This window comes from Oreochromis aureus, linkage group 11 (assembly GCF_013358895.1).
Source record: "Oreochromis aureus strain Israel breed Guangdong linkage group 11, ZZ_aureus, whole genome shotgun sequence".
Taxonomy (NCBI): domain Eukaryota; kingdom Metazoa; phylum Chordata; class Actinopteri; order Cichliformes; family Cichlidae; genus Oreochromis; species Oreochromis aureus.
In genome coordinates, this window is record NC_052952.1 from 19,079,604 (window position 1) to 19,097,070 (window position 17,467).

A 17,467-nucleotide genomic window follows, 5' to 3' on the forward strand; every position below is an offset into this window, starting at 1 on the left:
TTACATTGGGAGGTGGTCTAATACATTTGTTAAGCACTGTGTGCAGAAGAATTTCTCCAAGAGAAATTTGATTTCAATTGTTTTTGAAAAACACCAATAAACTGACAACAATTCCACGTAGAACTGATATTTAAAGGATGGGAAGCATATGAATTAGTTTAAAATCACACAATCATGTGGCAGATTGAATCTTTTTACATGTTGTGAATATGCTAAAATTAAAATCTCAAAACGCCCTGTTTAAGGGCTTTTTGAGATGAGGGGTTTTTTGTTCTTAGATATCATTTACATTTGAAATATCGGTACAAATGTTTTCCCCTTTTTTAGTCATCAGCCTTTTCAACTTTGTTGTATTACTATCACAAATGATCTGTGTACAGTAACAGATAATGTGTCTTCAAACATGAGTTATGAATTCATTTCCAGTGATATCTTGCTGTTTCATTAAAAAAGAAAAGTGTTGCAGCTCTTTTGTGGACTCCTTTTAGGAGTTTCCACTTTTTCCTTTCACAGAGGTATACTTTGCATTAAAGTCTATTTTGCCATCATTTAGTGAACGTCACGCTTAAATACAACTTGAGTAACGACTTAAACCATAAATATTTTAGAAAAGTGTTTACTGATGGTGTGAATAAATGAGAGGTAGGGTCATTTTTCCTCCACACATTCTTTTTTCAGCAAGATGAGTTGCACCCTGCTTTTTCTTTTTTTCTACAAAAACAAATGTAATAATAATGCTGGTTTAAGACATGCATTGGCTTTCAGACTAACAAAACTGGTCAAAAATAGTAATTTTCTTATTTGGCTCTGAGTTCTTTTTTCTCTTCTTCTTCCATCTCTTTGGATCCTTCTTCTTTTTTGGACTCTATTCAACCTTCCAGATGGCGATCTTGCCGTCACGACACGCAGAGCCACTGAGGACGTATCGATCCTCGGCAGAGCAGAGAGTCTGAATGCTGTCTGAATGTGCCTGCAGCTCCTTTGCTACCGTGTGGCTCTCTATGTCCACTACCAACACTTGGCTACTCAGCTGACCATTACACTGACCCTCGGCATCACTCCTTCCACGACAGCCAACCCAGATCTAAGAATACAAAAGGACATCAATGAAAGGTTTCATTGGATAAATGAAAATTTTTGAATGATTAAAATAACTGAATGGTTGACATGTTTGTGTAAACCTCACAAGACATGCTGGCATCAATGGTAAAAATATCAATACAAAGCAGCAAACACAAGACCATTTCGTGACCTGACATGCTAATCACAGCTCACCTGGTCTTTGACACGAATCATACAGGTGACCCCTGAACTTCCAGGCAGGGAGATTATTTTAAATGGATGCCTGTGATTGTTTGTGTGCCAGAGACACAACTCTACTGAGTCTGCACAGCCTGTCCACAACTGTCCCCGCTGAAACAAACACACAAAACACATGAACAATCCTGTAACTGAATTTCAGTGACACATTGTTGCATCTACACTGTGACTGAATGCCATCTACTGACTGAGACATGGATTGACAGAATGAATCACCACTAGCGTTCTTAATTTACAGACATATAAGCAAGGATTGTAAAGTCACCTCTGGTATATAAATGAAGCTGCTGAAACTACTGGGCATGCTCTGCAGGTCCTTATGAAGTGTTATCTTTCTTTGTGGTGTCCCACTCTTTTTCAATTCCACAATGCCGTCACCACAACCTGCACGAACACACATCCTCAAATCATTATCCAAACACATTTGGCTTAAGGTGGCTTAATGTGTAGACATAATTGGTCTACTTAGACCACCAAGAAAAAATGTCAGGCATGTCCAGTCAGAAAGCTGAAAAGATACCTCTGGGCAATGTATGTAAGCAATGAGAACAAGTGGACTGTCATGCTCCTGGGCCTCCAACCCAGTGTTTTGTTTTTTTCTGGACTTATTATTCACTTCCTTGGATTTAAGAAATATGCAAATTCAAGCTCTGTATTACTGAGTCTGGAGTTCAGTATTTACGAGTACCGCTGCGTTTTTGTTATTTATATTGTTAATTCTTGGTTCTTGTTTATGTTAGTTCCCTTTTGTGTCCACTCTGTCCTAGTCTCGTCTCCTTGTCTTGTCTCTGTGTTTTGTTACCCTTTTTTCTCCCCAGTCTGGTCTCCCTGTGTCCTGTCTCCATGGCTGTATGGTTTCCCTGTCTTGCCAAGTTGTTACATCTTAAGCCCTGATCCCCGTGTTAGTCCCATCCTGTCCCTGTAGTCATCTCTCTGTGTTTCATCCTGTGTTCATCCTTTTTGTGTCCCCTTAAAGTCTGTCAAGTCTCTGTTTTTATAAGTCTTGATCAAGCAGGTGTGTCTTAGTCTCTGCCTTAGTGTTTATGCTTCCTGTTTTATTTTGACACTCCGTCGTCTCTTGTGCAATATGTTTGGTTTAACTTGCCATGTCTTTGATTGGCAGCTGTGCTCCCACCTGTTTCCTCTTCACCTGCATGTATTGTCAGCATCTCCCTCATTGTGTGTAAGCTTTTCTCAGTCTGCTTTTGCGTTTGTAAATTACCATCAACTCTGCTCTGCTATTGCCTGTCACACGCCCGCTCTGTGACATGGAGCTCTTGAGAGAGAACTCATTACTCCGATACACATAATCAGAAACATTGATTAAATGAGGGAGAAAGAGGAGACAGCGTGTACTCACAGCACCACAGAGCACTGTTGTGGATCTGTATGGAGGAGAGATAATCACAGCTGAGTAAAAACTGCCGCTTCACTTTAAGACTGGATGAGTCCCATTGCAGGATCATCCCATCGCGGCTGCAGGAGTATGTCAGCAGGCTGGGAAAGAAGGCTCATTTAATACAGCATCACAACATGTTCATTAACACATTGAGACTCACTGTAATAAGACTGCTCTCATTTTTGTGCATGTGTTGGTTTGTGTGCTTTGTACGAACTGCAGATTAACACGTCTCTACCTGTTGGGTTGGTCGCTGGCGTCCACTGCGAGGCCAGTCACGTCATGTCTGTGTTCGGTCAGCTGTTTGTTGCAGGACATGCTGTGAGTGTCGATGATGTAGATTACAGAGTCCTGAGAACCAATCCACACCTGCTCCTGGACCAGTCCTATCATACAGTTCTACACAGAGGATAAGATAAGATGGATTTTATTCAGCTCAAAGGTGCCAAATTTCTATTTTTTACAACAGTTAAGCAAAACAAACAAATAACAAATAGTTTAAATAAGAAGATGAGTATGTAGCTCAATCAAATAGACTACAAATGTCTAAAGGTAAAAACTAATTCGAAATTAGAGAAGAAACAAATGTCCAAATTAAGTATGAATTTAATTTAGAATCTTAAACAATAATAGATAAAAGTAAAAATGTGATGGGAACTTTCATGTAGTTTAATGAAAATCACTATATCTTAGAACACAAAGGTATTACAATGTTTAAATATTAGTCTGTTTTACTTCTATTACTATAAACCTGCTCTCTGTGAATAATATTAAACACAGAGAACAACAATACTGAAAACAACTGACTGTTGCACTAAAGCCCTCGACCAAAACAAATGTGTGCATCGACCACGCTTCCTGTGTCCCTTCACATCCTCTGCATGGTGTGGTAAACATAGACTGTGGATAAACAATTGGATGTAGCCTCTGGGTCTGAACAGTGAAGCTAATGTGGAAATGTCCCAAACCTCCTCTCAGCAGAAGGGACAGACATGACCCAGCTTTACACTTCCCATGTATTTTTAACTCAGCATGATATTTCTGACTACAGCTGTGGTCTAAAATCTGGCAGCTTGTGTGATAATGTTGCAAGATGGTCTAAAGTTTGAATCACTGAGTACTATAACAATCTAGTTATAGTTAGTTACTAGTTATCAATGCAAAAACTTATTGCATTTTCAGTATAGGAATAACTAAGTCAAACAGTTATGAAACTTTATACACATGTTGTTTGAGATCTATAAGCATGTTTCATTTTCATGGACAAAATCAGTGGAGAGATACATTAAATAGCTCATAGCTCAAATAGTAAAAGCACGCCTCCTCTCACCAGCTGCGACTGTCCGACCTGGATGCAGTCCTGCAGCATTGACCAACTCGCTGCATCGAATACAACCACCTTACCCCCACTGAGAGCCACCCACAGCTTTGGGTTCATATCACCCACTTTGCCAGTACCAGTCAGCTGACCTGAAATGAGAAAGAAACATGCAAAAAATAAGAAAAAGTGTTCTAAATACATAAAAAAAGATAACAGCAGTCAGTTAACACTGATTTTAAATTCATTAATTAACACTTATTTCACATTTTCCATACACAGTTTTTTTCAATAACTATATCACATGGTAATAGCTGTTTTATATAGTTGTACAAATATCAGATCCTCTTCAAAACAGTGTGTATGGAGAAAGGTGGACAACGCCTCATAGAAAATCAGCTTTTTTAACCAATGTTAATATTGACAAAATATAAATAGGTTTAGTGATATTCTGTTGTAAAGGTAAGTAGCCTCTCCCTCGTTTCCATGATACCTGGACTATAAAGCAGCACATGTACGGTCTGTGGCTCAGCCAGGTCCAATGATGGGTTGATCTTGTGTTTGAGAGTCTCTGAGGTAGTTTTAGGCACTATCATAGGCACTGGCCAGAGACAAAAACACGATAAACAAATATAAACAGCATATACTGAACATACTCTTCTATATTTATTTATTTTTTCTTTTATCAAAATTACACGATTTGACAGAAACAGTAAAAAAACAAAAACAAACTCAGAGCCCAGACCTTCTTGTCTGATTTTATCAAAGTAAGCCAGCTTTGAAGCAGCAGTGATGGATCTCTGATTCTGCAGGCAGCCTGTGACAGCATCTATTAGCAGAACGTTGGTCAGAGCCTGAGTCATGTACTGAGGGTCCTAGAGACACAAAGTCAGATTAAAAACCTAAAATAATAACAAAAGGATTAAAAGAAGGGGGTAAGGGAGGTTGCACTTAAGAACAGAAAAGTAATGGCAAACCAACAGAGTAGCTAAATCAGTAACACTGCAGCAAAAGCTATAAAAATACTGGCGACCACCAGCCGTACCCATCAGCCTCCCAGTAGATACACCCATGGTATCAATTTAAAAATGTCAGGTGACTTATTTCTTGAGCTGTCACAAGATTTTCAGAAAACTCTGACAAGTTTTGAGGTCGACGTCACTGAGATTCAAACTCATGATGTGAGATTTTTAGTAGATACAGGTGTGGAATCAAATTGAAAGTCCTACCTCACTTTGTTCTTGAGTTATCAAACTAACAAACTTGGGTGTCCACATCGCCTGCCCACTCGCCAGGCAGGGTGATGACAATACCCCATCAGCCTTTTATGGCTGACAGGTAAAAAGTATAATTTAGACGCAGCATGCAAGCAGCAGCCAAACGTCTATGGCTGACAACTTCAAGGACACTAAATCCTCAATCCTCAGCATTACATAGATGTGGACTGGGAAGGTGCGTCTAATAAAATCACATCTGTTAAACTGTTTTAAGATCATTTTTGTTTTCTGCACCTTGTGCTGATCTGCCATCTTGCGTCCAGCCCACATTTCTTTGATCACAAGATTCCAGAGCTCAGTCTCTGTCTTTAGGTTGGCCTCAAACGCTTCAGGCCTGCTGGACGTCTGGATACGAAGGGATGGAATACGAACGAGCAGAAAGGGAACTGAGGTAATTTTTACCTCCTGTAAGAGATTATTTATTTATTAACACAAGAGAAAGAGAACACAGAAGGCACAAAAACAGTGTTAAAGATGCTACTTGACCTGTATATCTCTGAACTTTGTGATTTCCAAGAAACCGGGCCGTCCTTCAGTGAGCAAAAACAGGCGTTTCTGCGTCATGGCGATTTTGCCAACACCGTGGGAAGTCTTGACACAGGAGGACAACTTGTAGACACACTCACTATTGTCAAGTCGGTCAATGACATCAGAGGGCAGGTTGACATCTTGTGCTTCAGCTTCCATGTCTTTCCAGAATGTGTAGAAGACTCTGAAAAGTTCAGGGTCCACCTGCTTTGGCTGACCTCGGAGAGAGGGGTGTGCATATGCAACTGGATGCAAACAGACAGAGATATAGAAGACAAAGACACCCAATCTTACAATCTTAAAGTGATCCAAACCAAAATTTCAGTGGTTTTTCCTTTGTCCATTTATCCACAGCTTTACCAAGAGCTGTGAATTATAGCTTATAGCTAGTAGTTGCAGAGAAAGCGGCAGACCAAAAACATGCCTGTGCTAAGGTCCACTGCTTTGGTGCACAGCTGAAAACAGCTGTTCTAAAGACAACCGGCAAAATACTACACCATGAGCAATACATTTTCACACTCAGCATTGAAACAGTTAGCATTTGGAGTCATGTTCTTCCACCACAGAGTGAATTAAAGGCCAGTATTTACTCTCCTTTTAGCTCTTTTGTTGTTGATGTTGTTGTTTGCTAGCCCTCTGGGTTTTGCTAGCATTGCTTCTTGCCAAGCATCCAGCTGCCCCACAACCCTGAAATCACTAAGTAGTTAAAAAACTGATAAATGGGAAGCTTTGGTTTGTTCACAGAGTTTCTTTTTATATGCATTAGCATACAGTTTTTAATTTCAGCAGCTGATAAGAGTAAAGAGAATGATCTTAAACTATTAAAGTCTTGGTTGTACAAACCCAAACTATGGCCTGAAAGACTCAATCTGAGACAGATATGCGAATCAGAAATGATCATTTCTTCGTTAAGCTGTAATCCATTGATAAAGGATTATACTAGATCATCTGACAGCTGCTTGAGTTAACCATAATGGCAACTCTGGAGCGTTAATGGAGAAAATAATTAGTGTAAGTAACTTCTGTGTCCATCATATCAGGTCATTTAATAAAATGACCTGAAAAATGTCTTGGAGATTCACAAGCCAATTGTGCACCGCAGCATTTTAGTGAGTTCCCTTGGCTTGCACTCCTACAAATACACACGTAACAGTTTTAATCTGAGGGATCTTGAGGTTACACACAGCTCATAAGAGAAAGCTTCAAAAAGCAGAAGGCAGCTTTTCTGTTTGACTTACTGTCAGTGAGAGCATCAAATAAACGCTGTATGGTCGCCACATCTCTAACAATCCTACACTCTTGAACGCATCGCATAAACTCCTCCTGATGCAGAGGCTTACAGGGAAGCTGAAACTTCTTTACATGGTCATCAGGCTCCACCAGCGGCTTCTCATTGTCTGTCTTAACCTAAGGCAAAAAAAAAAAGACATCATCACTGCTTCATCACCAGCAGGTGCAGAACTTCAACCACGATGAAAACGCGCATGAACCGACCTTGAGGATGAGTCTCTTGAGTTCAGGCCGCCTTTGAGCTTGTTGTCTCTCATCTCTTTGCAGCGAGTCTACGAGCCATGTGACCAAGCGAGTGGGGAAAATTGCAGTGTCGGTCTTATTGAGGTTTTGGAAGTCGCTCAGTGCATCCAGTCGCCGCGAGCACAGTGTGTTGATTAAACCACGCAAGTAGTAGTATCTGCAGGAGCAAACTTATTTTATTCATGTCTCAGGTCACTGATGTCAGCAACAGCACTGAAAAACTTTATAAAAGAATACACAACTTTAAAAAGGAATAAAAAACAGGGAAAGCTGATTCTAAGCAGCGGGAAGCACATAAATATAGATATAGCTGTATATAATATAATATATAGGTGCGTATAAAGAATAACAAGAGAATACCTGGCCAGCATGGCAGAGTTCTCACTTTGCACAGAGAAAATGGCTTTTCCGAGCTGCTGGATGAGCTCAATGTAATAACTTTGGACAGAGTGGAAGGACAGAGACGCTGGGAAGTCTGCAAGTTTGAACACCTTTATAGGTTTTGGAGTTGTGCTTGGTGCTGGTAGAGACAAAAAAACAAAGGGGAGGAAGGCAGATTAAGAGACAAGACAACGAGGGAAGGAGGAGCAGTGGCTTTTCTTTGTCTTGACAGTGTTTCCTTCATTAAATCAGTCAATCAAGTGTTATATCTAACTGGGTATTAACCCTGGGGGTCTCACCGGGGTCAGATATGGAGATCTTGGAGAGCGGTGTGTTTCTTTGGAAGCCGATAATCTGATCTTCTCTCAAGTTAGGGAGACTCATGCCCAGTCTCTTACTCAGCCTCTTCTCTGTGATGGAGCCCTTTCTCCTGGCTTGAATCTGCTGCATGGTGGGTCTGTGTGGGGCTTCAACCATGGCCTTCATTCTAGAGGATGGAGGATAGAGACAATAGAGCGCTGCAGAAAAAGTGTTCACCTGAACATTTACCAGCAGTGTAGCTGTCATATACTGAACATAATCAGGTATATATTTGTACTAAGCATTTCCATCATAACTTTATATCTGAATATATTTTTACTTTCCAGTTTAACAGGTACATGTAAGTAAAGCTGATACAGCCAAACGCGATGTCCCTGTAACAGATCCTAACTTGATGAAGGTTGTGGTGCTTCTGAGTTTTTCCAAGAGCGGTTTGACCCCCAGATTTGTGCCTCTTTTAATATTATCAGTTACCTCGATGCTTAATTTAAACTTTAAAAAAATGTACATACTTTTGCATCTCAGAACGAGTGCTTAGCTCCATTCGTGCAAAGCTATCCATTTTCCTGTTGAGACGATCCTTGAGAAATGAATGGAAGATATGCGTTTCCAGCACCTGCAACACAGTCATGTCAGTTTTTTTACGGATGCGTAACCTCTGCAGCATCAATGTCTGTTGAAAGATGCCGGCTGATCTATCGCCCGTCTAAGTAAAGCAGCACTGAGTCACCCTTTACCTTCTTGTAAAAAAGTTGCTCAGCTGGCTCTCTGGTTTTCAGGAACTCTTCACTGTGAAACACTCGATGTTCATAATTCAGATGACTGCTCACATCCCTGTTACACACACACACACACACACATCAGCAAAATATTAACACATATTTAAAAGAAGCCTCCCACCAATAGTGGACTGATCAATAAATTCAGAACCTGAAAATGTTGACAATTAATTCTAGTGCAATCCTCTGGATGTCGCTGTTAAGACTGCGTTGCCACGTTCGCCTCTGTGCCCGCTGTTCACTGATGTCAGTGCAACTTGCATGGTGGCACTGATCCAAGTCAAAATGTATTCGCAATAACTTACACCTGCAAAATAAAATCAAGTTAAGTGAAAGTACACCCTCAAATCAGGTTCTTATCAAGTTCTACACCATGTTGCTACTTATTTAACTAATCCAGAATGCAGAAGCAGTGTGTGAAAAACTAAATACACCCTTACTCCTTAAGTAGCAGCCAGTTGCTGCTAATCTAATGCACTTCCAAGATCATTAACAAATGTGAGCATCTCTATAAAAGCAGAAGTTTCGGCAGTTTGCAGGTCTGGAGTATTCAGCTGTATGTTAATAAAATGCTAAAGGAACGACAACAGCAATGATCTTAAAGAAGCACCTGCTGCTACCCGTCAGTCACAGAAGGGTTTAAAGTACTTTCCAAACAATTTAAAGTCCATTATCATACAGGGAGAAAGATTATTTATAAGTGAAAAACTTTCAAGACAGTTGCCAATCTTCTCAGGAGTTGACATCCCAGCAAATTCACCCCATTGTCAGGCTGTGCAGTGCTCAAAGAAAGTGCCAATAACTCAAGAGCTGCATCTCAAACTCAGGTTAGATGTTAAAGTTCATGACAGCAAAATTAGAAAAAGACTGAACAGAGGATAAAGATTCTTTTTCTATTTAGAAAAATAAGGCAGCACAGTCATCACAAGGCTTCTGGCACAGTGTCCTTTGGGCAAAGGACCAAAGTGGAGATGTTTGACCCTAATGCACAGATTAATATTTGATGAAAACCAAATGGAGCATATTAGCACACACACCTTAAAGCAACGATCAAGCACAGTGGTGGAGGGGTGATGATTTGGGCTTATTTTGCACCCACCCCTGAGCACCTTGCAGTCACTGAGCTGAACTCCTCTGTATACCGAAGCATTCTAGTGTCAAATGTGAGGCCAACCTTTAGCTGCCCAGTAGCTAAAAATGGTTCTACAAGCTTTTGAATCATAAGGTGTATTTAGTTTTTACTCACCGCTACTGGATCTTGGCTTAGTTTGTAATAAACGATGACACAGTGTAATATGTTCTTGTTCATCTGAGGCTGTAACTAAATTACTGTAAGACCTACTTAGGATGAGATGATTTGTTTTTTAATTATGTACTTCAATTTAAAGTCTTACAATAAAAAGAGGGTGTACTTTGCTTTTCACATGACTGTAAGACTCTGGCTTTTTAATCATTACCTGGTATTACAGCATAGTATTTACAGTTCTTGGCAGTAAAATAAAGTACCTCTGTGTGAAGCAGTGTGCAGCAACTGGAGGAATGTCTGGTAGGTCAACAGTATCAAAAGTAGAAGTGCTGAGACTTCCATTATCAATGTTAATTAAGATCAGATCATCTGTTTCCTGTAGAGAGTAATAAGACAGTAACATGAATCAGGCTCAAACAATTATAGAACTACTAAAATATATTTGAGCTTGGGGGTAACTCCATTTCTTAACCTTATCCTTTACAAGAGGTGGACGAATTAATGGGAAATTGAAAGTAAAAGGTTATGTACTTACAGCTGATACGTCTGCAAAATGACTGAGATGGCAGCCCATAAGAAAGGCTGTAGGAGCCATTAGAAAGTCCAGCATGCCTTTAGCCAGGACAGGAACATATGGGTGCTGCCACAACAGAGGCTGGAAGAGTTATTAGAAAGGCAAGGAAGAAATGAATGGACCAAAGATTAAGGAGTGGATGGCTTTATTATGGACTGAGGGGGTCCATCGCCCACTAGTGTTGGCACTTTTTAGACATACTAATTTAGGTTTTCTATACAGACGCTCTAAAGTTTAATATATGTGACTTTTTTAATACTTAAAGAGAAATTAATAATTGAGTCATCCATTTTTTATATCCCTTACTGAAATTTGGTGTAACATTAATATCAATTAACATTCATCATCCAGACACACTCATTTACATAAGAGGGTTTTCGCAAAATTTATAAAATATCCATATTCCCAAGGTTTCCAGCTGCACCCTTCCTTTTAACTGTGGCACTGACCCTTTAAGACTCTCTCAATACTTTATTTGAAAAAAGTTAGTATTGCATGCTTATACTAACTCTAGACCCTTAAAGACATACTGTGGATTTTGATCTAACCTGCAGAAACAACAACAAGCTCTCTGCCACCAGCGTGAGTCTAGCCCAGTCAGCAGAAAATAACACCACCCGCTGCTCCTGCAAGAGACAAGACAGGACCTACAGGGCGGGAGACAGAAGGACAGACAAACAGAGGGAGGGAAGTGGAAATGAATATGAGTCTCCACTCGTTCGATTAACACAAACACAAAACATGTGTGTGGTACCTGCAGCAGCTGCTGTGGCCTGAAGCAAAGGAAGGGCAGGTGGAGGTCTAAATCTATAACTGGGTGGTCCTTGTCTTCTCTGGATGGCAGTATGATGGTCAGAGGACGTATTGTAAACATCTGGAAAACATGTGGATACGAATGTAGTGCACTGTGCTGGATACACTGGCCTACTCTGAGCTCCAGATTTTGAAGTCTCTTAAAGACAAATTTTAAAGTCTTTATTTAAGCCGGTTACAAACACACACAAACCAAGTGCAGCTGTCCAGGAGGTGGAATTGGCACAAGTGTCAGTTTGGCCGCAAACTCCTTCACTCTCTCTTCCATGTCTGACAGTCGACAGGTTCTCAGCTGGATTAAAAGACTAGCAAATCAACAGAAAGAGTCAGACAAGAAGAAGGCTCTCTAACCTGCCCTAACCACACTTCTGAAATCAGATTTCTTACAGCTATTTTTAACCTCAAGAGTCAAAAATGTCACAAAACCCCCTTTTTGATCTTAGCAATTTAATTTGCTGAGTAATTAGGTTCAGTTCTTGGGTTTCTTACCATGAAAGACAGTCTTTGAGTGCAGTGAAGTAAGGATGCTTGGATATGACACAGATGCTGTAGGCACAGAAGAGTTTAGGACACTTTGAAGACCCTCTATCATTTTGATAGAGAGACATCCCTTCCTGTGGAAACACAGATAATCCAACAGGGACTTATTTTCTTTTAAGGGCTTTGTTAGTTTCATGAAACATTACAGTACACTGCACACAAGCTGACTGCTTATATTATCATTATACTATTATATGCAGTATTATGTGTAAGTAATGCGTACCAGTATTGGACGGTAGCACTGCATTACTACTCCGTGGGTCTTGTTACCAAGGATGTCTGTGAAAACCAGGAAGTGGAATTGTTCCTCTTTCTGTTCACTGGTTACTTGGAGGCCACCTGGTTTAAAAGTGGAAATGTACATATACACTGTGTTTTTTATGAATACAATGTGTCACACAGCCAGAAGGCACACGTACAAAATCTCTGAAAAACTCTATAATTAAAATATAATGATATTTAAGAGAAGACTGTTGGTGTTTTTTGATGGTATTTAGGTGCAATATATAGAGTACAGTGCAAAAGTCTTGAGCCACCCCCATTTCTTCATTCTTTATATTTTGCTAGAAAAACAGGGAACAGGTGCAGAAATTTATTGAAACATGCAAACATGAATGGACATACAGTATATAAGGCAAAAAAAGAGTTTGTACTATTCTAATGATCTGGTGTTGCATGGTGGATCATAATAACATGCAGTTTGAAACAATGAAAGCACCTCCACCATTTTTACTGATGCCTGTAGACACTCACTGTTGTACTTCTCTCCTGTCCTCCTCCGTAGATTCACTCTATCAGAGCCGTTGCCACTGATTTTCGCTCCAGTTCTTGAGTAATTTAACATACCTGAGGCTTTTCTCCCTGTTTCCCTTCCTGAAGAAAGGCTTCTTAACAGCCACCCTTCCACTGAGATCATTTCTGATGAGGCTTCAGTGAACAGTAGCTGGACCAGCTGAAAGGCCAGATGCATCTCTGAGTCCGTGTGTCAGGTCTTTGGTGGATTTTCTCTTATTTCATAAGGACGTGACTTTCATCTGCTGTAGATTGTTTTTAGGTCTACCACTTCTTTTGTACTCCACTTGTCCATCCATCCATCCATTCGCTTCCGCTTATCCTTTTCAGGGTCGCGGGGGGCGCTGGAGCCTATCCCAGCTGTCATAATGCGCTCGCACGCACGCAGCGGTGCCGCCGCCACCCGAGGGGCTACCTGGTTGATCCTGCCAGTAGCATATGCTCCACTTGTCCAGATTCCTCAATTTTTTACTGACTGAAGATTTGTGAAAAAGCAGCCAGTGTCCAAAGAAAAACTCTGAAAGACCTTAATAAAGCTTGTTAAAGAACTATTGCTCAAGACCATTTACAGATGTTTCAAGAAAGTCTGACTCTTTGGAAGCCAAACATTAAAAAAAGACAGGTGGGCCAAGACTTTTGCACAGGACTGTATGTGTATTCACATGCTGACCTGGCTGAACTGAACATGTAAGTTTGCCAGTGTCCGCCATCTGAATGTTTCATCCCCATTAAAAGAGCCATTACCATGTTCCAGTGGACGTCAGTAACATGAGCTTTCATCTTGCACTGTTTGTGTCTGTGTACATGTACTATACGTGTGAGTGTGTCGTCTTAGTGTGTCTTTGAGTGTGATGCTGTGTGTGCTATGGAAAACCTTTTACCGGGGAAGCAGAGCTGAGGTAAAGCCATGAGATCGATGTTTTTAGGTACACTTATATCTTCTATTCTTCCACCTGCTTCATCTCCACCTGCAAAAAGGCAGCTGGTTGGAGAGACATAAAAACTCCAAGACACAAAGAATCTATGCTAAGATGGGTAAAATTAAGAAATACAATTTTAAAGATCAATAATTGTTTTGTATTTAATAATAAAGTGTTTTTTTTATGTTCCAACTGGTGTATTTATGGGTCAAATGTAGCAGACCTTGATTGGGTGTTGGTGCAACTGAAGGAGGCAGTTCCCTCTTTTTCCTGATAAAAGAGCGCCGCAGCTTCCCATGTGATCTCAACATTTCACTCTCAGCCTGTGTTCTGCTAACAAAAGGTGGCGCCAAGACTGAAAGAACCTCCGGCTCCAACAGGAGGTGTTCGACAGTTCCATCATTGTTAATGGTCTGAATGGGACAGAAAATGGGAAAGATTTAAGAGGGTGGGAAGGGGGAGGAGAGTCTTTTCTCATAGTGTATGAAGTATGATATTGAAAATATATGATGTTAATGTACCTAAACTAGAACTTTGCTGATACAACCAGTAAAGGTTTCTGTTTATCATTACCATCACCCTTTTATCAGTTTATAGTAAATTACTCATGTCAAACATTTTTGTATCGGAGTGTATTTTAAGGCAAAAACCTGGCAGATTTCCTTGAGTTTGTCACTGGATGCTCCAACCACCACACAGGCTTCCAGCAGAGCAGGTGGCAAAGAGTCTGCCATCTCTGAAACCGATCCACGACCTGGTTAAATCAACCTGACCAAGGGTCCACTCAGATGTGCTGGATCTGAAGAAATAGAAAGGCAGGCTGAAGTAAAATGAGCCAGAAATTAAATGTGCATGAAAAGGTAAAGATAGAAGAAACAAATACACTTACACTTGTTTGTGTAGTAATAAATCAGACAGTTGTCTAAGCGCTCTTATCTTCATCCTTCGCTTTAAAAACAACACCTCTCAGCTAAATAAGGCTATAACACATGACCGAGCAGCTGTTCCACCTCATTATTAGAGTCAACATCATGAGAAAAACGGTTCAGATGAAAACTTCTCAGAAACCCGTGAGACAGTTTTAGGTGAAAGACACACGCTGTCAAAAAAGCTTTGACGAATACAAGATGTTCACAGAACCTATAAGAGAATTTTTGATCTTATCAGATCAAGTGTCCTGCTGCAGTTATTATTTGTTACATGTTTGTTTTACATCAGTTGCACAACACCATGTCATTTAATAAGACATGCTGAATGATTCTGTTGTGCACTTGTTTTTGCACTTCCCTCCATAGTCGGTTGAAATTAATTCAAAGAGAAAAGTATCTATACAGTGCAAAGCATCTCTTGTTACTCCAATTTAAATGCACAGGGCTCTAACTTCTTAGAAAATTATATCACAACATTTCTCCATTTCATACTTTAACATGTCAAACCATTACTGTCTGACTGATTTTACAGATTGATACCACAAAAGAATGGTAGGATTTGCCAAATAAAAACATAATTTTTCAGTTTTCGTGCCAAACAACAAAACTCCTGAGACATGGTGATGACATCATAAGTTTAAAGCTGCTGGCTGAGTGCTAAAAGGGTTCTGCGACAATATAAAATGAACCTCGGCAACTTATTCAAGGCATGATGACTAACAGCTTTCTGGTTGTCACTGCACTGTACATCACTTTTTAACTGCGTTATAAATACAGTTGTAATTTATGATGTGGACAGTCCAAATTTTTCACTACAGTTTATTCAGCAGCTAAACCTTTAATGCTGGTTGTTTAACTCTCAGACTTGCTTAATGAAACAAAGCATACTAATATGTTGTGGCCTGTAAAATGAACGACAATAAATGGCCAATAATATTGACAAAATGTAGCCTTGCAGCTTTAATCTGAAGGCAACCATTAAGTAAATCAGTCAGCCCATACTTTACATGATTACATGTGGAAAGTGTGGACAGTACATTCAAAGTACCGCATATATTTTCTGTAGCACAGTTTCCACAATTATGCCCACACTGTATTATTATCTTTGGCTGTACAGATTATTATTATTATTGTTATTAGTAGTAGTATAAATCCTGTCAATAGGCATCTTATTCCCTTTATCATCTGCTTCTCCTTCCTTAAAGCTTAATCACCACATCACATTTCTCTGATGTTCCAGACAGTCTAGTTTTTTCTTGGAAAATTGGGATCATGTGTGCAGAGGTAGATGGAAACATGCACAGAAAGCAGAGATTACTTAGAAGTAGGCCACAAGTTCTACATGAGTTGATATACTACCAGCTGGCTTTGATATACTTAAAAGACTGAACGGACTTTCTTAGAATCTGAGCAACACAAAAGTACTTTAAATGCTCTCACAGGGACATCAGTACTCAACTCATTCTGACAATATCTTAACCTTGACCAAGTAACCATGGGAACAGGGTGAGACTATGCCCTTGTTTAGTCTAAATTAACAGCTACCCCACAACACCAAGAATGTCAAGAATAAACAAAGATGACTTCTTTCCAGTGATGTGATTATTGTTTTATACAGTAAAGTCACATGACCGCTGGAGAAAAAAGGGTAAATTCCACACAAAACCACCACAACACATATCAAGGCAAGTGTAGCATGTTCTGATAATGCTACAACACAATCGTGTACATGAACACTCGGTAGCTTCCAGACACAAACATGATTTAAAAAGCAACATTGTGACTTTTACTATCAGTTTGGTGGAAAATGCCCTGAAGTTGCCTGATGCCTAAAATATGATGTCTCCTTTGATCTGCTCCCACACTAATTGTGAAAACTGCATCAAACAGGGTTCAGCTTGAACAGTGGCACTTTTATCAAGAATCGAGATGAGGTTAAAGTGCAGTCAAAACAGCTCACTGAGATCTAACAATGATTCTTTTTACTGTTTTACTTTTTACTGATCTTTTTATTGTTTTACTGCCAGGTCCATCCTAAGCTGCCTTAAAACTATGCAGCCCCTGACACATAATGTCCAGGTCACATCACTGCCACTGTTATGATGTAAGGTAGCATATAGTTTTTCTGTATAAAGGTCACATTGTATAGTTGTACATCGGCACTAGAGAACATTAAAGTGTCGCACTTTAAGTTTAGCAATAACTATTTTATAGATGTGATTCCGAGTCACACGCTATACGGGTGAGATGCTTCTGTCTGCACAGCACACACACACACACACACACACACACACACACACACACACACACACACACACACACACACACACGTGTTTTAAAGTTTCTTTGACTTGTCACTAACCTCCTCACAGGCTTCCCAGCTCCTTATTTCTCCGCTCTCACATTAATAACGCCGATGCGGAGCTGAGCAGTGCGCAGCACAGACTGCGCAGCCAGCTCCTGAGCTGCTGAATGAAACAAATTCATCCCAGATAGTTCCCTTTAACGCGGTCTGCTTCCTGTTTCGTTATTGTAGCGGTTCAAACATGCGCACTGAATATTTGAGGAAGCACAAAAAGCTTTTATGGACTTCAACACACATGTTAGGTTTATTATAGAGTACATAAAGCGTAACTGGGCTCTGCACACTGCAGTTCATGATCTGTGAAGTGAGTTAAAATCCTTTTAAAGAATGACTGGAACAATCTTTAACAATTAACGAAACACTTGTTTATACTAATGTATTATATTTACAAATGCTCATATTAAACACAAACAATCTTGGGACTTACTGTGG

General features: G+C 40.0%; 1 protein-coding gene across 1 annotated transcript; it reads right to left on the reverse strand.

Moving 5' to 3' along the window:
* Positions 1-600: 600 nt before the first annotated feature.
* LOC116331358 (DENN domain-containing protein 3-like) lies at positions 601-17,169 on the reverse strand. The gene is made up of 28 exons (XM_031754017.2): positions 17,033-17,169; positions 14,392-14,540; positions 13,965-14,154; positions 13,703-13,789; positions 12,253-12,368; positions 11,979-12,103; positions 11,683-11,794; positions 11,431-11,550; positions 11,225-11,323; positions 10,638-10,757; positions 10,363-10,478; positions 9,008-9,163; positions 8,815-8,911; positions 8,590-8,693; positions 8,056-8,243; positions 7,736-7,895; positions 7,337-7,532; positions 7,081-7,249; positions 5,801-6,087; positions 5,549-5,719; positions 4,783-4,912; positions 4,531-4,638; positions 4,050-4,189; positions 2,958-3,118; positions 2,681-2,817; positions 1,586-1,704; positions 1,276-1,413; positions 601-1,084 (listed from the first exon to the last, which is right to left on the reverse strand). The coding sequence occupies exons 2-28, from the start codon at positions 14,473-14,475 to the stop codon at positions 866-868; spliced, it is 3,849 nt and encodes a 1,282-aa protein (XP_031609877.1). The 5' UTR covers positions 14,476-14,540; positions 17,033-17,169; the 3' UTR covers positions 601-865.
* Positions 17,170-17,467: the final 298 nt, after the last annotated feature.

Bases quoted from the DNA above. Each gene is read 5' to 3' on its own strand.
- LOC116331358 (XM_031754017.2), bottom strand. From the start codon at position 14,475: ATGGCAGACTCTTTGCCACCTGCTCTGCTGGAAGCCTGTGTGGTGGTT. The intron at 7,896-8,055 runs GTGAGACCCCCA...TGTCTCTACCAG, and splicing joins GATCTCCATATCTGACCCCG to CACCAAGCACAACTCCAAAA. The intron at 7,533-7,735 runs GTATTCTCTTGT...TTGCTCCTGCAG, and splicing joins AACTCTGCCATGCTGGCCAG to ATACTACTACTTGCGTGGTT.